The sequence below is a fragment of the Carettochelys insculpta genome, chromosome 29 (assembly GCF_033958435.1).
Source record: "Carettochelys insculpta isolate YL-2023 chromosome 29, ASM3395843v1, whole genome shotgun sequence".
NCBI lineage: Eukaryota > Metazoa > Chordata > Testudines > Carettochelyidae > Carettochelys > Carettochelys insculpta.
In genome coordinates, this window is record NC_134165.1 from 3,627,635 (window position 1) to 3,650,360 (window position 22,726).

The 22,726-nt window shown below is 63.0% G+C and overlaps 1 protein-coding gene across 1 annotated transcript in view; it reads right to left on the reverse strand.

The window, feature by feature from the left end:
- The window catches only part of TUBB4A (tubulin beta 4A class IVa), a 38,278-nt gene extending 18,589 nt beyond the window's left edge, over nucleotides 1-19,689 (reverse strand). The window contains exons 1-6 of the mRNA XM_074979442.1: nucleotides 19,550-19,689; nucleotides 17,894-18,253; nucleotides 11,648-11,805; nucleotides 10,697-10,977; nucleotides 8,362-8,419; nucleotides 6,812-6,988 (exon numbers count right to left, since the gene is read on the reverse strand). Of these exons, the coding sequence (XP_074835543.1) occupies nucleotides 6,812-6,988; nucleotides 8,362-8,419; nucleotides 10,697-10,977; nucleotides 11,648-11,805; nucleotides 17,894-18,089 (870 nt within the window). The 5' untranslated portion in view covers nucleotides 18,090-18,253; nucleotides 19,550-19,689. The remainder of the gene's footprint in view (nucleotides 1-6,811; nucleotides 6,989-8,361; nucleotides 8,420-10,696; nucleotides 10,978-11,647; nucleotides 11,806-17,893; nucleotides 18,254-19,549) is intronic.
- Between the last annotated feature and the right edge of the window lie 3,037 nt (nucleotides 19,690-22,726).

The following is a 22,726-nucleotide window of genomic DNA, read 5'->3' on the forward strand; positions in this document are numbered from 1 at the left end:
CTCTGTCTATCCACGCACCCCTTGCCGAGAGCCTGGGGGTGCCCCAGCCAGGGCTGAGCGCAAAGGGCCAGGCCCTGCCAAGGGACCCGATCCCACCAGCCCAGCTTTTGCCCTCGGCTTTGTGTCTGTCCGTCCCCTCCTGGAACTGTAGCTCGAAAACAGCCACAGGCCCATGGGAGTGCGTGACTGGGTCCGGCTTCTCTGGAACTTGGCACACTGGTTCTGCCTCCCAGCTGGGGAGTCCCAAGCTAACAGCTGTGCTTTGTTAAGGACAGCTGGGTGGGCCTTCTCCCCGCATCTCTTCTGCTCACAGCTGTTGGCTGGTGCGAAGCTCTCCCAACCCCACTTCTTTGCATCTGCAAGGCCTGAGTCAAACTCTTTGGCTGCCATTTATTCTGGGCAGTCTGGGAGGTATTAGAAGAACCTGTTCCACCTTGGATCTATCGCCAGGGAGAACGGACGCCAACTGCATCAGTTTGGGGTCCCATCCAGAGCTGGCTTCACCTTGGGAAAGGGCAAGGGGGTAGGTGCCCATTTTTCCTCAGCACGGGCCACGTTTCAAATGCAGAACCAGTCTCCTGGGACACGGTACCTGGCATTGTTCTGTCTTCGCAATGGGAGTCCTTCAGCAGCACTAGGGCGTGCTGACGCCCAGGTTCTTAGTGTGCGAGCGAATGTTCAGTCCTTGAAGATACACTGTGAGGTGGTAGTCCTGGAAATGATGCACCAGTGGGGTCCTTATGTCGTGGGAGTTGTGGCAAGCCTCAGGGGCCAGCCCCTAACCACAGTCAATTATTGGAGCAGAATTGACCCAGCAGGGAAAAGCATCCGAGGGGTAGCCCTGTTAGCTTGTTTCTGCCAAACCCGTGTGGAGCCCTGGGGCAGCGTAGAAGCTAACAGATTTATTTGGGCATCAGCTTTCACGGCCTGTGGGTTTTCACCCACAGGACCCCTCATTGTTTTTGTTTTTGGGGTAGGTATTAGCATTTGCGCTGCAATTTTGGTTTTCTCTGGCTGTTGTATGCGCCCACCTCTGCTCCAGGCCTGGCATACAATTGCTTAAATAAACAAGCCGCAGCAACCGTATATTTTAGACTGCACATCAGTGGTTCCTCCTCTGCTTTCCTTCTAGAGTCCTGAGCCGCTTTGCTCTAACCACGACACCTCATTCTGCTGTCAGAGCCACCCTGTTCTTATGCTGCTGTGGCTTCTCGATTGAAGCATCTGGCACCATGGTGGGAGCCGTGGGATTAGAACCCACATCTCCACCACAGCTCTTAGCAACCATCTCCCCTCCTAATGGGACAGCTCCCTGTTCCTCCGGCTTTCATGAGCATCCAGCAACTGCCATAGACATTAGGAGGAAGGAGCCTTCACGTGGGATCACAGAACGGACAGGGTGGTCTAGTGGTTAGAGCAGGGGCAGCTCGGCAGGGGTCAGGGTCCCCTGTAAGCTGGGTACGTGGGCAGTCGCTCAGGAGAGAGCAGAGTGCTGCCCAGCTGATTAGCAAAGCACTCACAGCGTTTTTTGTCTGTCTGTTTCTTCTTGTGGTGCACATTCACACAGGACTTGGTGCACAAAGAAAAAAATATTCCACACATGGCTGGAGAAAAATCCACACGTGGCTGGAAAGGGTTAGTGGGAATATTGGTGGCACTTGGAGAAAGGAGCCCAGACTGTTCGCTGCCCTGCTGGTGGACTGTAGTCAGATCACAGCCTCGCTCTGTGCCTCAGTTTCCCCAGTACACAAAGGACTTGTTCTCCCTTCTCTCCTGAGGCTGGTTGCCGGCTTTCCTGGGTTACCATCCACCCTGGGGCGATGACAGGCTCCCGCTATTGTTCCCTTGAGCCTAGCGCTGGGAGTCACACGGCCCCCGTCTCCCACTGGGGTATAAAGGAGTCATTCATGGCAGCTTTGAAAGGAACATGCAGCCGTGGAGCCAGGACGACAAACAGAGGCCCGAGCTGGATTCCTCCTGGGGGGCTTGATCACTGGGACTGCTGATAAAAATCCTGCCTTCCTACAGGGGCCAAAGCACCCGAGGAGCTCTGCAGGGCTGCCTTGCTGGGCTCTGAGATGCAGCCACCTCTGGGGCACGGCAGCTGGTGAGCAGCCACACCGGAGCACTGCCCAGCGGTGGGTCACCCAACCCTGAGGTGCAGCCCCCCCACCCCAGGGTCTACTCCAGCTCCCTGCAGCACAGCAAGGGGAGAGAGCCCCCTACTGCCCCACCGACTCCATGCAGCACAGCGCCCCCTAGTGGCATGGGGTGGGCACTGAGACCCCCGCCCCCCATGGCTCAGCTCTTTGGCTGCAGTCAAACAGGCCTCCCCAAAGCCACCAGTGGGGCTGCAGCGGCTGCCCACAGACCTGCCTCCACCTCGGCTCCTCTCAGCCAGACCCTCCTGCCGGCCCCCAGCCCAGCTCCCCCCCCAGCGACTGCTCCAGGGTCAAGGATGGCCCAGGAATGTCTCCCAGCGCCAGGCCTACCGCAGCTTCCACCTTGGCTAGAGCCGCTCGCTCAGGGCAGGGCAGGGCAGGGCAGCCGCCTTCCCCCAAGGCTGCAGCAGCAGCTGTTTCCCTGGGTTAGAGACATCGCTCTGCATCCCGGCCTCCCCCAAGCCTCTAATACGCCAGGCCTGGGCTCCCCCAGCTCTGCCCGCACCCCTCACTCCCCCCCGCAGCTCCCCCGGCCCTGCCCGCGCCCCTCACTCCCCCCCGCAGCTCCCCCGGCCCTGCCCGCGCCCCTCACTCCCACCCGCAGCTCCCCCGGCCCTGCCCGCGCCCCTCACTCCCCCCCGCAGCTCCCCCGGCCCTGCCCGCGCCCCTCACTCCCCCCCGCAGCTCCCCCCGGCCCTGCCCGCGCCCCTCACTCCCACCCGCAGCTCCCCCGGCCCTGCCCGCGCCCCTCACTCCCCCCCGCAGCTCCCCCCGGCCCTGCCCGCGCCCCTCACTCCCCCCCGCAGCTCCCCCCGGCCCTGCCCGCGCCCCTCACTCCCCCCCGCAGCTCCCCCGGCTCTGCCCAGGCCCCTCACTCCCCCCCGCAGCTCCCCCCAGCCCTGCCCACGCCCCTCACTCCCCCCCGCAGCTCCCCCCGGCCCTGCCCGCGCCCCTCACTCCCACCTGCAGCCCCCCCCGCCGGCCCTGCCCGCGCCCCTCACTCCCCCCCGCAGATCCCCCCGGCCCTGCCCGCGCCCCTCACTCCCCCCCGCAGCCTCCCCCCCCGGCCCTGCCTGCACCCCTCACTCCCACCCGCAGCCCCCCTCCCAGCTCTGCCCGCGCCCCTCACTCCCCCCCGCAGCTCCCCCCGGCCCTGCCCGCGCCCCTCACTCCCATCCGCAGCCCCCCCGGCCCTGCCCGCGCCCCTCACTCCCCCCCGCAGCTCCCCCGGCCCTGCCCGCGCCCCTCACTCCCACCCGCAGCTCCCCCTGGCTCTGCCCGGGCCCCTCACTCCCCCCCGCAGCTCCCCCCGGCCCTGCCCGCGCCCCTCACTCCCACCCGCAGCTCCCCCCGGCTCTGCCCGCGCCCCTCACTCCCACCCGCAGCCCCCCCCGGCTCTGCCCGCGCCCCTCACTCCCCCCCGCAGCTCCCCCCGGCCCTGCCCGCGCCCCTCACTCCCACCCGCAGCCCCCCCCGGCTCTGCCCGCGCCCCTCACTCCCCCCCGCAGCTCCCCCCGGCCCTTCCCGCGCCCCTCACTCCCACCCGCAGCCCCCCCCGGCTCTGCCCGCGCCCCTCACTCCCCCCCGCAGCTCCGCCCGGCCCCGCCCGCGCCCCTCACTCCCCCCCGCAGCTCCCCCCGGCCCCGCCCGCGCCCCTCACTCCCCCCCACAGCTCCCCCCATGGGACCTGCCCGCGCCCCTCACTCCCCCCCGCAGCTCCCCCCGGCCCTGCCCGCGCCCCTCACTCCCACCCGCAGCTCCCCCCATGGGACCTGCCCCAGCTTTGGCAGGAGCCCAACCCTGACTCTCAGCTCTCTGTTGTTCTATTCCTGGGGGCTCCCCCTCCACCCCCCGGCTCTGCAGGTGCCCCTCAGTCCCATACTGCAACCCCCAGATATCCCAGCCTTCTAGGCTACTGCCCCTCAAGCTTCACAGGCAGCCCTTGGGCCCAGCCCACAGCCCCCCGAACCCAGCCCTGGACCCCTCCGATCAGCAGGCTGGAGGATGGAATGAAACGAGCCCCTGTCTGGGGCTGGGCCGGGGGGTAGGGATGGGAGTTTGTATAGGGAATTGACTCCTCCATGGCTCACAGCGCCCCCCAGCAGCCCCTCCCTCCCACCCCACCTGATCCCATGCTTGCACTGGGGCAGCAGCTGGGCAGGGGTCCCAGGGGGAGGAAAGCCCCTTTCCTGGGAGCCTATCCACGTCCCGCCCGCAGCAGAGCCAGTGTGGCCCCAGCGCCAGCCTGGCCAACCGTCTGTACCATTTATTATAAAAATACCATTCACATTAGAGGCCCGGCTGGGCATGGGGGGCACAGTCCAGCCACCAGGCTTGGGGGAGTCCTGGAAGCATCTGAGAACTGTAGCCGCTCACGGCACAGATGTGAGCTGTCCCCATAGGCCCCAGTTCTATGGCCCAGCCGCCTGTGGGTCATCCTTCATGTTCAACCGTTTGCAGCCCTCCCATTCACCAATCACAGCCCTCCTTCCCCGGGGGCCGAGGAGAGGAGCAGGCTCATTGGAGAGGCAGGTAGCGGAGTCTGGGTAGGTGGCCAAAGCATAAGATGCAAATCATGGTCCTAATCCTTCAGTAAGCTGAGAAATCCCAATGTGTGTGTTGGGGGGGTGGGACTTCCTGTAATGCCCAGGTGAAAAGAAGGTGTGACTTCCTGCAGCGTTCCTGCGAGGTCCACGCCACAGGCAGGTGGGACTTCCTGCAATGCCCTTGTCACAGGAAGGTGGGACTTCCTGAAATGCTCCTTTGATGCCCATTCTAGTGAAAGGTGGGACTTCCTGCTACGCGCCTGCCAGAGGAAGGTGGGTCTTCCTGTGAGGTCCGCGCCAGAGGCAGGCCAAACATCCCGCCATGAACCCTGTCACAGGAAGTTGGAACTTCCTGTAACGTCCACAGTAGAGGAAGGTGGGACTTCCTGTGATAGCCATTCTGGAAGAGGGTGCGACTTCCTGCGATGCCCTGGCCAGGAGAAGGCGGGACTTCCTGCGATGGACAGAGGAGAACCTCGCCCGATAGGAAGCCTTTCCAGAGGCGGTGACGGCCTGACCCAGGGCAGGCATCCAAGAGGAAATTAAAGTGCTTGGAAAGAGCCAGCGGCGACCAGAGCGACACAGGAAAGCCCAGCCCTGCTGGAGGGGAAGCTCACAGACTGGGGGACGTGCTCTGTGGCCCAGCTGCTGTCTCCCCGCAGCCCTACGTTCCATCACCGTGCCTAGCAGTTGGTGTGGCAGCTGGAGTCCGGGCTATCGGGGCAAAGCGGGGGCAGGTGGGAGGCTGGGGGCTTGGGGTGGAACATGCCCGAGATGTGGAAGGCCTGGAAGGAAGAGGAGAGAGAACAATGGGGTGTGAGAAGGGGAAGGCGATCGCAGGCACCTGACCCTTCCGCCACAGCGGAGTGGAGGGATTTAGTCCACAGCTGGGAGGGAAACTGAGGCACGCTCCACTTCATCCACTGGCCTGCGGTTCTCAGGGGAGTCAGTACGTAAGGCGGGAATAGGACCCAGGAGTCCTGACTCTGTGGACCCCACCAGCTCCCCTTCCTGGAGCTGGAGGTGGGACGCAGGAGCCTGGACGCTAGCTCCTTGGGTTCCCTATTCCATGCTCCCAGGCAGGGGGCTGCCCCCTGTCATGCCTCAGTTTCCCCTGTAGTACCAGGAAGCTACTGCTGGACTGTGGGGTTTGCGTGCTCAGTACCCCTGGGCTATGCGGGGGAGGGGAGATGGGCCAGGAGCCCTGGGAAGAGGGAAGGTTTCCTCCGTGTTTGCCTGTTATAATAGTGAAGCCGGAGGCATTTCCTGTGCTGTTTCCTGGCTGCCCGCGGCTCTGGCCCTGTGGGGGACAGTGATTCTGCACTTCAGCTCCTGGCTGGCTGCATGGCCCCCACTTCTCTGGCCCTGCCCTGGGGTGGGGAGAGCCCCAGTCTCGGCTTCAGCGCCCGCTGCCCAAGAGGGTCAAAGCATTTGCCCCACGGTCTCTCCGTGGGAGAGGGAAAGGGATCGGCCCAAGGTCAAAAAAGCCAGCAGCAAGGCCACAAGTCCTAGGGTCTGGCCCCTGCACGGATCTAACTGCTGGGCACCGCTCCCGTCCCAGAGCTGGGGAGAGAACTCAGGAGTCCTGGCGCCCAGCCCCCCCCGCCATGCCAATTCTAGCCACTTGAGCGCCTCCCTTCCCAGGGAACGGAACCCAGGAGACCTGACTCCACTCCAGCTGCTCCGATCCACTCCTCTGCCAGAGCTAAGAATAGAACCCAGGAGTCCTGGCTCCAAGACTCCAGCTCCCCTCACCCGCCTTAACCTCTACACCCCAGAGCTGGGGGAAGAACCCAGGAGTCCTGGCTCCTAGATCTCCCCTCCCTCACCCACTGTAACCCACTAGATCCCAGGGCTGGGGAAAGAACCCAGGAGTCCTGGCTCCCAGATCCCCACTCCCCTTACCTGCCTTAACCCACTACACCCCAGAGCTGGGGAAAGAACCCTGGAGTCCTGGTAGCTCATGGCATGGGCTGGGCTTGGACCGGATGTTTGAAGAAACCAGACGGACTCGGCTGCTGACCTGGGAAGCTCTGATCTGCCTGGGCTGGACGGACACAGGGCCAAAAGCGGGGAGACAGGCAGACAGAGGCTCTGACTTACCACCCAGTAGGCGACCAGTGCCCCCTGCAGGAAGCCCACCGCCACGTCAGCGGGGTGGTGCCGGTAGTCGGAGATGCGGGTGAGGCCGGTGTACAGCGCCAGTAGCATCAGGACAAACTGCACCAGGGGGCGCAGCAGCCGGGCGCCCCGCCAGGTGAACCGCGCCTGCAGGTAGAACTTGGGGGAGGAGGCGGGGGTCAGGCATGCTCCCAGCCCCCCCATTATGGCTGATCCCACCCTAGGCCACTGCCAGCCCCTCCTTCATGCTCTGATCCCTGCCCCATGCGCTGGCCTGAGCCCCCAAACCCCACAGCCCTGGCACAGCATGAATTACAAAGGGCATCCGAGCTGGGGGCTGCTTGCGGTCGTGCGTCACAACGGCCCCCGCCCGAGCCGTGTTCCCAACCCTCCCCGCCCCCCACCCGCGCCCACCAGCCGGGGATGCATAAAGGGCCTGTTTGTGCCTCTCCCCAAGGAAACAATAGGGCCTTCTCCATCGCCAGCCTCGGACCCAGGCATCCGGGAGGGAGCGGGGAGGCGGCCATTCGGGCGCACTGGTGATGGGGGGGAAGTTGAGCCGCTTTGGGGAGGAGGGAGATCAGTGGGGTGCAGGGAGCGGATTAGTGGGACAAGGGCTGGGAGCAGGGTCAGGACGCCTGGGTTCTATCCCCAGCTCTGGGGAATGGGGCCTAGTGGTTACAGCGGGAGCCTGGGAAGCAGGTATTGCCCCACGGTCTAGCTCAGTGCGCCCATCTGGAGAGAGGCCGGGCTCATGCAGCAGAGAGTTAACACCTCTCCCGTTCTCACAGGGTGAGCTGCACCACGCACGCTTCACCCATTGGGCCACGCTACCCTCCAGCCTGGGCAGCCGTGCAGTGGCTTCACCTCAGACCACTGGCAGCTTGGGGAACGGATGAACCTCTGGGGCACAGAACCACCCTTCTGTCCATGCACCCACCTGCCGTGGGAAGAGAACCCAAGCGGCCTGCTCCCCTTGCTCTAACCAATAGACCCCACTCCCCTCCCACAGCTGGGGACAGTCCTGACTCCCAGCCCCCCCGGCTCTAAGCCACAAGGAGCAGGAGGAATAGAGCCAGGAATAGAACCCAGGAGTCCTGCCGCCCCACCCGGCTGCTCTGGCTGAAAATCCCAGCCCCCACGCTAACAAGTGCCCTCTGGCAGGCAGTGCCTGGCACGGAGGGCCCCTCTGCTGGGTTATTCTGGGCTCCTGGCTCTGCTCCCTGCTGAGTTGATTGCAGGAGCCACTCTGCTTGGGTGGGCCCTGGGATGGGGCTGGCTGGCTAAGGTGGGCAATCAGGTCCCCCAGCCCAACTCTACAGGGAGACCTCTCTCCAGGGATCACCCCCAGTGACCTCCCACAGCCTGGCTCTGTGGGGAGACCCTGCCACGCATCCTGGCTCTGGGAGTCCACGGGCCGGGAACCAACCCCTGGGGCATTCCAGCTTGCCCAGGAGGAGGGTGGAGGGATGGGGGATGCACTGCCAGTGGGGGGTTCTGGAGCTGGTCAGTGCCAGGGGCCGGGCACTTACCACCAGGTAGGTCATGCTGTACATGGCGAAGGAGGCATGCCCAGAGTAGAAGGATTTCCTAGATGGGGGCAAATAAATGCCTGTTACAGCCAGCAGCAGCATCCAGCAGCACCTCCACCTGCCACCTCCTCCGCTGCCTTGCATCCCAAGCCGTCGCCACGGCTGCCTGGGGCATCAGTGCAGCAAGACGGGGCAGCCTGCATGGGACCCGACTCCCTCGGCCGCAGACCCTGCAGCAGGGCAACCACCACAAGAGCCTGGCGGGTGATAGAGACACACGGCGCCCTGGAGCTGGCTGTCCCGGCCTCGTGACCTGCAAGGGTGCGAGCCCAGGGCTGCGTTCTGCCCCACCCCGGGCGGTGACGGGCATTTTCTGCAGTGGGCACAGACTGGGTTGCACCAGAGGGCAGGTGGCGTCAAGAGCTCCGGGCAGTGGGGATTTTGCTTTCATCCGAGCCGGGGCCCTTTAACCAAGAGGTTGCACCTGCCGAGGAGTCGGACGGATGGGGGCCCCCTGCAGACCCCCGGGGGGACGTGGGTTATGTGCCAAGTGGGGAATGATTGGTCTGAAGCCGGCGCGTGCTTCAGTTTCCCAGGTACGCTGCACCGCTCCCGGGAAGGGGTGGATTGCTCTCAGGGCAGGCTCGCAGACCAAGGTAGGCCTGGGACTTTCCCACCTGGCCAGCACAAACAGACCTTCCAGGACTGGTTGAAATCCACCCCGATCAACGAGGGGGCCAAAGCAGCACTTCCTGTAACCTGGGCGGCTGCCCAGGAGAGATTCAGCAGCTGCCCGCAGCCTCCCACAGTGTGTCTCTCTCTAGTGGTGGTGCACATCCCCACATGCTGTGGTGCATGGGGAAAAATTTATTCCACACGTGGAGGGGGAAAAATTCGAGGGACCCTGGCCCAGAGAGACGCCGCCAGCCCAGTGACTCACGGACATGCAGCAGGGCCAGAGCGGAGATCTGGAAAAGGTCCTGAAGGGGTGTGGTGGGGGCTAAGTTAGCTTGGGAACCCCAGAGAGCCTCTCACATGGGAGCTGAGGAAGTCCCAGACCCACGGGCCTGCGAATGGGGGTTGCTAGAACTACAGGCTGAGCAGACTCTCCATCTCTCTACATGAACCTGAGGCCTGCCCTGGGCCTTGGCTGAGGGATGAACCCATTGCTGGAACACCACCAGGACTCCTCAGTCCCCAGGAGCAGACACACCTCCAGCAGGGTCTGGCCCAGCCGGCTTGGGCATGAAGTGGGAGGGTTAGAACCCCAGAGGTCCACTCTCAGGAGGCACATGATGCTCGGAGGGTTTACCGGGGTTGTCTCCAGCAGCCGGGCTCTGCGAATGCCAGCCTGACCCCCAGGGACACAGAACTGCAGGGGCAGAGCTAAGGTTGTGAGGGGGCACAAACACCAGTGAAATCTGGGGGGGCTGCAGACCGTGATTGTGGGGAGGCAGAGAGCGTGGAAGGCTGAACCCTGGCAGGGCACCCACCAGGCCTGGCCCAGCGGCGGAGTAACCCAGAAGCTGGGTAAGGGATCTCCAATCTCCCCAGATGCTGCGGAGGGGGAAAATTCTGCACCTTTCATGGGGACTCCCTGCATACCAGGACAGGGTGTGATGGAGTGGGGGGAGTGCATGTGTGAGTCAGGCTGGATGTGAGAGACAAGCAGAGCAGTTCCCAGTGGCTAAGGATGACCCTGGGGCTACAACTGGCAGGTAACACCTCTGCCCTGAACAAAGAGGAGGGAGGAGCCGAGCTGGGTTTTTGAATCGGGGGCTGCAGTTAGAGGCTGGGGGAGAGAGAGCTGGAAGGCAGCCAGTCGGAGGAGGGGGAAAGCTACACCCCAGAGGGGCACCCCTCGGGGTCCTCTCCCCAGGACGGGTTGGAAGGACGTCTCTGACTGCTGCACTGACGCTTCTGTGAGAAACTGGGCATCTGTTGCCTAATAAACCTCCTGTTGTACCTGCTGAGTGAGAGTCACTCCTGCCAGCAGACGGGGTGCAGTGCAGGGGGACCCCTGAACCCCATCACACAGGGCACCCAGCCTGGGGGCAGGACAGTGGCCAGGAAAAGTCTCACTATCAGAACCGCCCCCCCCAGGTACCCCATAACTTCACAACGATTTCAGTGGGAGGAGCTGGGCTGGCTCCGTGGGGGGGACTGGACCCAGGATGGACCCTGCGGTTCTCCCACGGCTGTTGGGCTGGGTGTCCCCCCAAGCCCGAGCCTGCGCTCTGCAGCTGGCTTCTCTAGAGGGGGACCCTCCCTTTCCCCAGCCCCCAAGAGCCGGCCCCTCCCCTGCCGCAGAGGAACGGCGCTCCCGGGAACTCACCTGGCCTCCTGCTCCTCCGACGGCCGCGCAGTGCAGGAATATTCCTCCACGTAGCCGTGGGAGCAGTTGAGGAGGGCCAGGTCGGGCCGGCAGACGGCCAGGAAGTGGGGGCGGAGGCGGCCCACGGTGATCTTGGCGATGTTCGTGAGGGACTGACCCACGGTGCAGCCAAAGAGGAAGGTGCCGATCTCCTTGTAGAGGACGGCCACGTAGGGGTTGGCGACGAAGGAGCGGGAGCCCAGGCGCAGGGAGTAGATGCAGTAGCTCTCGCCCAGGGCGATCTGCAGGGGAAGAGGTGCGCTGGGACGGCCGCTTACGAGGTGCCGGGGTCGGAAGCCCGGGGAGCCTCTGGGAGGGGGAACGCCCTTCGCCAGGCAGCCGGGTTCACTCCCCAGTTCCCCCTCCCAGCACCTTGGAGATCCCCTGTACCCTCATCCCACCCAACCTCCCTTCTAAGGCCTGCCCTGTCTCCTGCACCTGCCCTACCCCACAGCCTGCAGCAGGGAGCTCCACAGGGCAGGCAGCCTGCTGGCGTGGGCCAAAGGCTCTGCTCCGAGAGGCCTGGCTGGCATTTGGTAAGGGGTGCTGCGGGGTGAGCTACCCAGATTCCCCCCTCCTCTCTCTCTAACCAAGGCCCTGCCCTCCTGCATGGACTATGGGGCGGGGTGGGGCTCTCCCCTGGCACTCGGTGCCGGCCCCAGTGCGGCACTAGGGGCGCTCTCCCCTGGCACTCGGTGCCGGCCCCAGTGCGGCACTAGGGGCGCTCTCCCTGGCACACGGTGCCAGCCCCAGTGCGGCACTAGGGGCGCTCTCCCTGGCACTCGGTGCCGGCCCCAGTGCGGCACTAGGGGCGCTCTCCCCTGGCACTTGGTGCCAGCACCAGTGGGGCACTAGGGGCGCTGTATGGCATCGGGCTCAGCAGGGGGCGCTCTCCCGCTCCCATTGACTCACTGTGGCGGAGGTGATGAGGATCCCCACCGAGATCAGCACCGTGTCGCTGACGGTCTCCGCCTGCTTGAGCGGGTAGCGGATGCTGCTGTCGTCGCAGAAGAAGCCGCGGCGCATGGGCGGGACCAGGCCAACCTCACAGACCAAGAATGGGACGGAGGCTGCGGCAGGAAGAGAGGGGGGCTAAGCCAGCCCCTCGAGCAGCTCTGAGACCCCCCGATCCCTTCTCCCACAGGGGCTGGGCTCAGGAGACCCCAGGCTGAGATCCCTCTGCTCTCCCACAGCCTCACTGCCTCTCCCATGCCCTGCGCCTCCTCATGGCTCCCTGCCCCCTCCCCGGGAAAACCCCCAATGCTGACACCCCCGAGATCACCCCGTAACCCCTGCAGCCCACCGCCCCTCCGCACGGGGACAATGCCCTCGTTTGCATCAGCTCCGGTCCATGACTCATCCCACCTCCTCCTGCTCCCCCGCCCCAGCTCAGGAACCAGCCTCTTTGCTTCGGTGGGGCTCTCCCCTATCCCCTCTGCTCCCCACCCCCAGGGCAGGGTGCATGGGTCAGACCCGCAGGTGGCAGGCCCCCCACCTCCGACGTGGGAGAAGAAAGGGGAACCCCCCCCGAAGCAGGAGCTGCCTGCAGCCCTCTGCTGCCAGGCCAGGGCACAATCTGCTTCGCATTAGAGCTGCTGGCAGGAGCCAGTGGAGGGGTGTGGGGAGGGGGGGACCAGGGCCGGGAGGGGCAACTTCCTGATTCCGAAAAGCCACGTCTCCGCCTGGTTCTTAAAGGGGCAGTAAAGCCACATCCCCCCACCTCAAAGTGAGAAATGCCCACGTGGCCCAGTTGTGCCCCCTTTGCCATGAACCCTGCCCCCAGCAGAGACCCCTGCCGCACTGGGGCCTGGCAGCACCAGGCTGGGCCATGGTGACCAGACTCCGGTGAGCTGGGAGCAGACCCTGGTGCCCATGCACGGAGCCCATCGTACACGAGGGGTGGCTACAAATGTGAAATTGAGCAAGCCGTGTGGATCCCATGGGGCCTGCCCAGCTGTGACGCCTGCTGGGTGGGCCCCATGGCACATCAGGCTGGGACAGAAAGTCTGGCAGCTGGTTGCTTGGCCACCGGCCTGAGGTCAGAAGCTGGGAAGGAAACCCACACTACTAGTGCCCTCACAGGTGTGATCTGGGGTTGCAAATCCCAGCACTAGGATGCTGGTGAGCTGGGTGTGCATGTCCTGCCACTTGTGTGCTGGCACAAGGATCCTGGTGAGCTCAGTGTGAAAAACCTGGCACTAGTGCCCCAGCACAAGCATCCTGGTGAGTTCAATGTGAAAAACCTGGCACTAGTGCCCCAGCACAAGGATCCTGGTGAGCTCAGTATGAAAAACCTGGCACTAGTGCCGTGGCACGAGGATCCTGGTGCACTCAGGCCAAGCATGAAGCGATGGAAGAAGATCCCAGTGAGGTCGACATGGAGGGGGAAAGGGAGTGCACTTTCTGCTTCAGTTAGATAGGATTCAAGTCCTGGCGGGACCCAGGCGTCCGAGGCTGCAGTGCCTCCGCTGTCACTTTAAGAGACCATGAGGTTGCATCTCCCTCCCGGGGGGCACGGGGCTGGTTTTCGGGGCTGACAAGGATGTTTCCATGATTGGTTCCCAGGTTCCCTCCCTTCCCGTCTCACTTGGCAAACGAGTTTTCTCAGGATCCCTTTTCCGATGGGCCAGGCTGCCCGCCACGAGCCAGGGCAACGCCTGCAGAGCCCCTCGGGAGTGGGGTGCCGGACTCCACCCTGCCAGCCGGGGGTGGCACCAGCAGGCACCAGCCTCGCGCTGGGCAGGGGGAAAGCGAGGGCTGCGATTGCCCAGAGGGGGCACTGCCAGCACGGGGCAGGAGCACCAGAGGGGTTTGCGGGGGGCGCTTTCCGAGAGGAACCCGGCCACGACGGGCGCAGCTCTGCACCCCCCGGGCAGGCTGGCGTGCAAACCAGCCCCTCCCAGGGACTCCCCCGCCCCACAGATACCGAGGTCCCAGGAACTGGCTTGGGGCCGGCTCCACATTTCCATCCTTCCGGGGCTGCCCCCAGCCCTGCGCTGCGTGCTGCGTACTTACACACAGAGCCGCCGGCCGCTCCGGCCCGGCCAGGACCCCAACCAGTGGGGCCAGACCCCCAGGTGGTGTAAATCAACCCCACTGCACTGGGGGCAATGGGGCCAGACCCCCAGGTGGTGCAAATCAGCACCACTCCAGAGGGGCCGGGGGGCCTTTGGCCAGAAGAAGAGTCCAGACCCCCCAGAATCCAGGCGGCTGAGAGGCACGTGCCCATCCCAGCCCCGGCACCAACCCCAGAGGGGGTGGGGGGAAGTGTGTGCACAGGGGGGTTCCGGGGCATGGGTCAGCCCCAGGCCTGTCCACCGGGGGGTGCTGCCAGGAGACGGGGGGGTGCCCTGTGTGCCAAGGGGGCACCACCATGTCAGCGAAGGAGGGGCACCGGCTCAGCCCCATGCCCTGGTCTCCAGCTGCGCTCTCCACACCAGCCCAATGCCCACAGGCCCCTGGCTCCCCTTGTCCCAGCCCAGCCCGGCCACCGCACACACGCCAACCCTCCCGGCTATTTGCAGAGGGCTGGGCTATTAATACCCAATCTCCCGGCCATGTGCTCACGTCCCACCCTTGCCTTGGCTGGCTGCCCAGGGCCAGGGGTTCCCAGCTGGTCTGGCCAAGCTGGGAGGGTGAACGGGGCCGTGGAGAGGGTACTGTGCCAGGCTGTGGGGAAGGGTGATCTTGGGGCGAAGGCTCTGGTGCACAGAGCCCATGGTAGGCAGTGCACGAGCACATGAGGCTGGTCACAAGCATCCTTTGCACGAGGGACAGGCGTGCCAGCCCTAACGCCAGCAGCACCCTCCCACCGGCCCCCAGGAAGGGGGATAAAACCAGAAACTCCCCCACACTCCTGGTTGGGTTCACCAGGCACCAGCTTGCCCAGGGCTGGACCCACTCCCAGTCTCTGCCCCATCCCTGCGGAAGCCAGACCCCTGGTGCCCTGGGGGACATGCGGACCGGAGCTGAGCAGGGGGCACTAGAAGCTGCCCAAGGCAGGGTCCTGATCCTGGGGAGGGTTGCACTGGTGGTGGAACAGAAGCCGCAGATGTGGGGGATCCTGGGGATTGAGGGGGCAGCCTGCGCATCTCTGGCATAGGGGGATCGTGGGGATGTGGGCAGAGCCCTGGCGAGGGTGGGGTCGCCCCTTCATAGCCCTCCCGCCCCACTGCTTTAGCAGAGCTTTCTGGAGCCAGCTGGGCAATGCCCAGCCAGGCCCCTTCCCCACAGCCCAGCAAGCCCCAGGCCCCACCCTGTCCCGCCCCCCATTTAACACCCCCCTGCCCCCCGGGCCCAAACTGGCCCTGCTAGAATCCAGCCCCACCCACCTTGGCCCAGCCCCACAATCCACCCTAGCAATCTGCCCCCCTTGAAAACCCCCCAGCCATGCTCATATGTCTGACTGCTCCTTGCCAGCTCTACCCCTCCGAGCCCAGTGGCCGGCCAGCCGTGCCGCTGGGCCACAGGTCTCACGGAGAGGAAAGGGCAGCCTAGTGGTTAGCATGCCGGCCCCGGACCTGGAAGACCTGCGCTCAGTTGCCACCTCTGTCACAGACTGTGGGCAAGTCATGTGCCCCCCGTGCCTCAGTTTCCCCAGCGGGTCCTGACGCAAAGAGGGGCTGCGAGGCACCAAACATGAAAGATGGTAAAGGGCCGGAGCCCAGCGCATGAGATTTCCGTGCGAGATCTGGCTGGGCCCTGCTCCTGTTTGGCCGCGGCAGCGTCTGTGGGGTTGCAGTGGTTTGGAAACAGACACAGCAGGGACTCCCTTCCTCGGGTTCCGTTTGTAATCGGCTCCAATGAAACCCATCCTGGCTCTTGTCCACACAGCCCCAATCAATCCAAATCAGCTCCCGAGCCAACGAGGAGCTAACGCAGGGTCTGCAAAATGCTGCTTCAATGGAGAAGCTGCCCCCCGTCCTGCCCGTCAAGGCAGCTCCATTGACTGCGCACCCAGAAGTCAAACAAAGCCAAAGCGCTCTGAGTTCTCAGCTTCCAGCTACTATTTTCTTTCCACAATTTCCTCTCGTTTTACTTACCCCCCCCCAGCGCCCGCCTGTCTGAGGTCTGAAAACACCTGCAGACAAGCTGAACCCTTTTGATTTTTGTCGGACTGAGCTACGTCGTCCGACCCAAAACGATCATTTTCCTTTGCAGATACGGTGCAACAAACAAACTAAACAAACCCAGTTCTCCTTCAGCACCCCGAATAGACCCCACCCTAGATCGGGGTGAGAAAAGTTGGGGGCGGACCCCCATCAGGCATGAGAGAGCACAGCACGATTGGCTGCTGGGTCTCAGGTTTATCCATCTCGTTAAAAAAATCATAGAATCCTAGGGCTGGAAGAGACCTCAGGAGTAGATCGAGTCCAGTCCCCTGCCCAAAGCAGGAGCAACCCCGACTAAATCAGCCCAGCCAGGGCTTGTCAAGCCGGGACTTAAAAACCTCTGAGGATGGAGAATCCACCACCTCTCTAGGTAACACATTCCAGTGCTGCACCATCCTCCTGGGGAAATAGTTTTTCCTAATATCCAACCTACACCTCTCCCTCTGTAACTTTAGACCTTGTTCTGCCATCTGTCACCACTGAGAACAGCCTCTCTCCATTCTCTGTAGAGCCCCCTTTCAGGAAGTCGAAGGCTGCTCTCGAATTGCCCCTCACTGTTTTTGTGTCTGTGTGCTCACATTTACACTTGGCATCTGACAAAGTGGGTCTTTCCCCATGAAAGCTCATGCTCCAAAATATCTGTCAGTCTATAAGGGCCCACAGGACTTCTTGTTTTTCTCAAAGCTGCAGACTATCACAGCTACCTCTCTGATACTGACTTAATACAGTTTTTACATTCGCCAGACCTGTTTTCTTACACGCGCCAAAAGTTTTTCTTTTTCACGTGACTATAACTGAAATCTCCGTCGGTTTGCCTGGCATTAGACAGGGTGGCGGGTGTGGGGCGGCTAACGGCAGGGATGAAAAGCGAAGCCTGACGTAAAAAGTTTGCTCACCCCTGCCCTAGATTATCCAAGGCTATTTCTGTCTATATATAACCGGAGAGACGTCAGACGTGGTCCTGTAATGGGCTGGGGGATGTTTCCCTGTTCCTGAGAGCAGCTGGTGCCAGAGAATCAGCAATTACGAGACAATACCTGTTAGCCTCCAAGAGTCGAAGGTTGATTGATGCCCCAAACAGGCCCTATCAAGTGCTTTCAAACCTCCTGCCTCTTATTTTTAGCCTCTAACTCCACATTAGTCCTTCCGCTTTTTCCTGCCGACGCCAAGGATGTCTGGCAGCGAGGAGTTCCCCAGGCCACAGACCCACGCTGGGTGTGTGGAATCTATTTCCTTTGCTCTGTTCCAAAGGGGCCAACTTTTAGCTTCCTCCGGTGTCTCCTTGTAGCAGGAGGCACCGTGAGCAGATTAACCCCAACGACCACCTTCCTTTCTCGGTAACTCTCCCACAAGCCAAATGCCTCCGCACGGAAAGGCCATGCGCCCAACGGCCAGCTGCAGACAACTCTGGACTGCGCCCAGCACCCCTGGGGTTTCTGGCCTGCTGACGCCACTATAATATTTTCCATTCTATTCTCCTGCCTGGAGTCACCTTTTTTCCCTGAATGACACCAGCAGTAGAGCGAGGAACAGCCTCTGAAAGCTCAGTCCCCTCCGGGGAGATCCCAGCTGGCACAGGGCCATCAACTATTCCCTCCTGTGGAGGTGTCTGGGGTGTAATGGTGGCAGGGGACAGACCCTGGACTCTCAAGATTTGCACAGCTCAGGGCATTTCCAACAACGCCTAACAGACCGGCACAATTCTGTGCCATTTATAGCACAGGGACGACCAACCTGAAAAGGCCCCGGAGCGGAGGCAGCGCTTCTGCCTACAGGGTTTTTGCCTCTATGGGGCAGCTAGTAATCCCGCTCCTTCCCACAGGCCACCTGGCATCACTCCCCCTCTACCTCTGGCAGACAGGATCCAGCTGACATGTATCGGCCTAAGCTTCCTCCCCAGAGGTGGCTGCATTTCAGGGCTGCGGCTCAGCTTAGGGACCTACAGCACTACATTAAAGGGGGCTGGAGTCCCAGGCTGGGAGGAGACCCAGGTGTCCCAGGGAAGGGGGATACACAATGGATGGGGCTCTGCCGGCCCCTCACTCACCCACGAGCAGACAGACGATATCCAGGACGACTAAGGTCTTTCTCTGCCCCAGTCCCGAGGCAGCATAATCCTCAGGCTGGGAGCTGGGAGCCCGGACGGTCACCCGGACATCTCCATGGCCTCCAGGCCAGGCCTGGGGCTCCACCGAGAGCCTCCGGGGCAGGTCGGGGAGGAGTTCGCACCTGCTCTTGTCCATGGCCTTCGGGCGGGAGAGGGGCAATTCGGATCCCTAGAGCCGGAGCAGAGGCTCTGGCTTTGCAGCCCCGGAATCCAGATTCCCGGCCTGGCCCGGCGCTGGGACAGAGCGGTCGGGGGCTGGTGTCCTTCCTTCTCCTCTCTCCGCAGAGGGGGTCAGGCAGCCTGGAAAGCAGCAAAACGGCCCTTTCTGAGCAAGAGGCTGCGGCGGCGCGGGCAGGCGGGGTGGGCGTAGCAGGGAGGGGGACGCCATGGAACTGTGCACCAGGGATGGTGGCATCCTAAGGGCTGTGGACGGAGACTCCCAGCTGCAGGAGGTGCCTGCCCGGGGCCAGGAACATGGGCACAGATGGCAGCTGCCCTGGGGCTGGGGCAGTGCAGAAATCCCAGCTCCCCCCAGCCAGCCCCCTCTTTCCAGCCCCCTGGCCTCCCTGAACCGCCCTTTCTGGGACCTCTGCAGCAGGGCGGGGCGACCCATTGGGAAAGGGCCCAGCTCTCCCTGTGGGTGGGAGGGGATCCAGGGGGCCTGGTTAGGGGAGATTTAGGGTCCCAGCTCCCACAAGGGGCAGTGGGGGGGAGTTTCAGGGTGGCAAGAGGCCCAGTAACGGGTCCTAGAAGGGGGGACAGGGAGGGGCCCAGCTCCCCCCAGGGAGGAGGGCTTTGGGGGTAAGAGGTGGAGGAACTGGGGGATCCCACCAGGGTCCCAGTGCAGAGGGGTCTGGAGGGCAGAAGGAGGAAGAAGACAAGTCTGACCCAGGGGTCCCAGCTCCCCCCAGGAAAGGACAGTTTCAGAGGGGCAGGAGATCCAGAAATGGGAGTCCAGGGTGCCAGGACAAGGGGGATGTTCAGGGTCCCAGCTGCCCCCCAAGGAAGGGGAGTTTTGGGAGGGCAAGTGGTGCAGAAAGGGAGGGGACCCAGGGGTGCTGGGAAAGGGGGTCTAGCTCGGGGTGCCAGCTGCCTGAGGAAGGGGGTGGTGGGGGTCCCAGGAAAGGGGGTCCAGGGGTAGCAGGAAGGGGGGACAGCCAGGGTCCCAGCTGCCCCCAGTGGCAGAGGAGGTTGGGGGGCAGGGGAGGGCAAAGGGGGCTCCCATCTCCCCAGGGCAGGGGATAGTGGAGGTCTCAGAAAGGGGGTCCAGGGGTGCCAGGAAGGGGGAACAGCCATGGCCCCAGCTGCCCCCAAAGAAGGGGAGGTTCAGAGGAGCAAGTGGCTCATGAAGAGGGGGACGCAGGGTGCTGGGAAGGGGGGTCCAGCTCAGGGTCCCAGCTCCCCAGGGAAGGGGGTGGTGGGGGTCTCAGAAAGGGGGTCCGGGGGTACCCGGTAGGGGGGACAGCCAGGGGCCCACCTACCCCCGTGGAGGAGGGGGCTGGGGGGCGGGGGAGGGCGAAGGGGGCTCCCAGCTCCCCGGGGCAGGGGACGGTGGGGCTCTCGGAAAGGGGGTCCCAGGAGGGGGCTCCCGGGTACCTGTTGCCCGCTGTCGGGCTCACGGCGCTGGGCGCCCCCCGGGCGCTGCCGGCTCGCTGGGGCCGGTGACTCCCCGCAGCCGGGCCGAGCCGGGGCGCTCGCTGCCCGGGCTCCTGCTCAGCCCGGCGCCGGAGCGAGGCGGGCGCAGGCTGCTCCCTCCACCTCCAGCACTGGGACTGAGCTCCTCCCTCCGCGCCCTGCCCCGGGCTTCCCCGCGGCGGGCGGGGCCGGCCGGGGCCCTGGAGGAGGGAGAGGGGCGGGGGCAGAGGGATCCGGGTGCCTGGGACCCTCCTGTGCGCCCACCGGGATGGCGCCCCCCCCACTCTGGGGGTCCCAGCCCCCAGCCCCAGCAGCAGGGGGGGGTGGAGAGGACTGAGATGGGGGTAAAAGAGGGGGTCCCGCTAAGCTGGGGGGCAGGGAGGGGGCTCCCCAAAGCCCTGCTGGAAGAGGCTGGCACAGGGAGGAAGGTTAAAGCCTCCGCCCTGGTGTCTGCTCCCTGCCGTGACCCTGGGTCTCAGCTCACTGCGGTGTGCCTCAGTTTCCCCGTCTGTACCGTGGGGATGAACAGCCTGGCCCTCCCTCAGCAGGGGCGGAGGGCTGTGAGGTTAAGCTGAGAGGTTCTCACTCATATACTACCATGAGGCGCCCAAATAAAATCCGTGCTAGCTCCCCGGCCAGATACGGGCTGGGGCCCTGGCATCTGTGGCACATGCGAGGCAGGGGGTCTGCAAGCCCCCTGTGGCTGGCTTCCTCTCCGGAAAGAGGAAAAGCCAGGCACGCAAGAGCTGGAAAACACAAATCCCTTGCCCGCCACCAGGCGCAGGGTGGGTTCTCACCACAGCTGAAGGCGGGGGAGCCAATGGCTTTGGGCACCCCACTCTGCAATGTCACGGCCTTGGGGTGTGTCTGAGCACCTGGCCTTTCCCAGACCCTTGCTGGCTGGGAGCGGGGTGCTGCTTAAATCCTGGCTAGATGGGGGAGAGATTTCTAGATGGACCGGGGGTCCCATGAGGCAAAGGCCCTGGCCGCTTTCCTTTCCTCTTCGTGCACCTCCATGTGCACACCTCTCTCTGGCCAGCTACTCCTGCAGGGACCTGTCTATCCCCTCCCTGCCCTGCAGACACCGCAGTCCCTGCAGGGTTACACCGGCCTTTGCCTACCTGCACAATGGCCCCTTCTGAAGTTATTCACAGGCCTGCGCTGGGAATTTCCAGGCCCTTGTCTCCTGCAGGGAACACCTACAGCTGAGGGATGCCTGGCTGGGAGAGCAGACGGCATTGCTAGGCCTGTCCCCCCGACCACCCAAAAGGCAACTGGAGCACTCCCACTGAGTTCGGTGGATTTTTTTCCCCACTTCTCCAGCAGGGTTCCTGCTAATTTTTCCCAAAAGAAGAATATTGGCATTGGAAAGGAGCTGTTATAGAAAGATTCTGAGAATAGGATGGCTGCAGAAGGTCACCAATGAGGAATTCTGTAGAAAGATACAGCTGAAAGAGAACCTGCTGCAGAAGGTTATAAATCGGAAGCTACAGCTATTTGGGCAGATTTGCAGAATGAACGACGAATGAAAAATCAAGCCCCTGGTATTCGGCATAATGGGCGGTTCGAATAGAAGAGGCAGACCCCACAGAAAATGGATAGATGATTTAGTAGATTGGTGCGGAGCTAGTCTACAGAAACTAAGCCACTCTGCACTGGCCAGAGAAAGGTGGAAGGAAATAGCGAGAGAGGCATCGGACACCAACGGGCGCTGAGCCCCCGGTTATTGATGATGATGTGCAGAATGCATTTTGTTATGCATGCCGAGGCCTGTGCGGATGTACACCTCCAGTAGAAACACAGACTGCCGCTGTGGGCGTGCTGGTCATCAGCCGGGGTCATCTGAATGTCACCTGGACAGCCTCCCAAGAGCAGTGCTTTCAGGGAATGCTGGCCCAGCCCCATGGCCGGTGCAAAGCAAACCCTCTGAAGCAGCCGGGGCACATCCTTTTTGCAGGGATGGGTTGACGGCGTATCTGATTTTGCACCCCAGGATCTGGCCCCCAGGACGCAGGGGGGCACAGTGCCACCTTGTGGCATTAACGGAAGTAATCCCCAAATAGGGGCAGGGAGATTTGGGTGTCAGGGTGGGAGAAGAGGGAGCTGCTTCGCAAAAGGAAACAAGAAAGGCAGCGTGTGTGTTAGGTGTGGGGCTGGTCGAATCACTCCTCTGTGCTGTCTACCAATAATTCATCCTCTCCCCCAGGGACTGAGCTGGTACATTTCTGGAGGGTGGGGGGATGATGGAATAATTTAGGTACATTGCTGGCCTGTGACTGCCAGCTTAATGCCAGTAGGCGCCAGACAGCATCGAACCTGTGACCTCTGGATCTTAGGATGTGAGCCACCATTGCATGAGCCAAAAACCTGCTGCCTTTTATCTAGATCAGCCTGGTTATTCTCATGGCTAGTGGTATCAGGTCACCACCACCCCCAGGAGGCGTGCGGGTTACGCTAGCTGATGCCGGGATGCTAGCGGGAGAGGGCTTTGAGGGTGCATCTACCCTTGCCAGGAGATTGATTGGTGGCAGTTGATCTTCCGGGTGCACCCAGTGGGGCCACGCTTAATCTCGCAGTGGAGGTTCCACCCAGCCAGGGCTCCACCAGCCATGAAGGGGAGTCGACGTGAGAGTTTCCTGAGCCAGCAGGAAAAATCCATCTCGGCTCCATCCCCTCCAGCTCTGCAATCCACGGACATGGAGCTGCCTCTCTGATGTTCCCCCTAGTGTAGACCTGGCCTCAGTTACTCCAGAGAACGCTTTGCAAAGGGTCTGGTTGGTGGGTCTCCCCCACCTGGTCAGGGTAGAACCGATCGCCAGGGCTGGGGTCAGAAAAGTATTTTCCTCTGCTCTGATTGGGATGGGGAATCGTCCCCTGCAGCGTGGAGCCCAGGGAGGTGCAGGTTTCAATTCCAGTCGGTGGCGGAGTCCCTGTAACTTGCACTATGGTTTGCGGCCGTCGGCCAGACGCTCGGGTCGATGCCCGGAGCGGGTGGGTGAGCTGTGGCCTGCTACATGCAGAGGATCCGCTGAGGTGGTTCCCAGGTTCCCTTCTAACCTCCGGGCCCGAGTCTGTGTTCACACCCCAGCCGGGGGCAGAAGTTGTTGTAGGGCTGCTGGCCCCATAGCTTGTGCACTG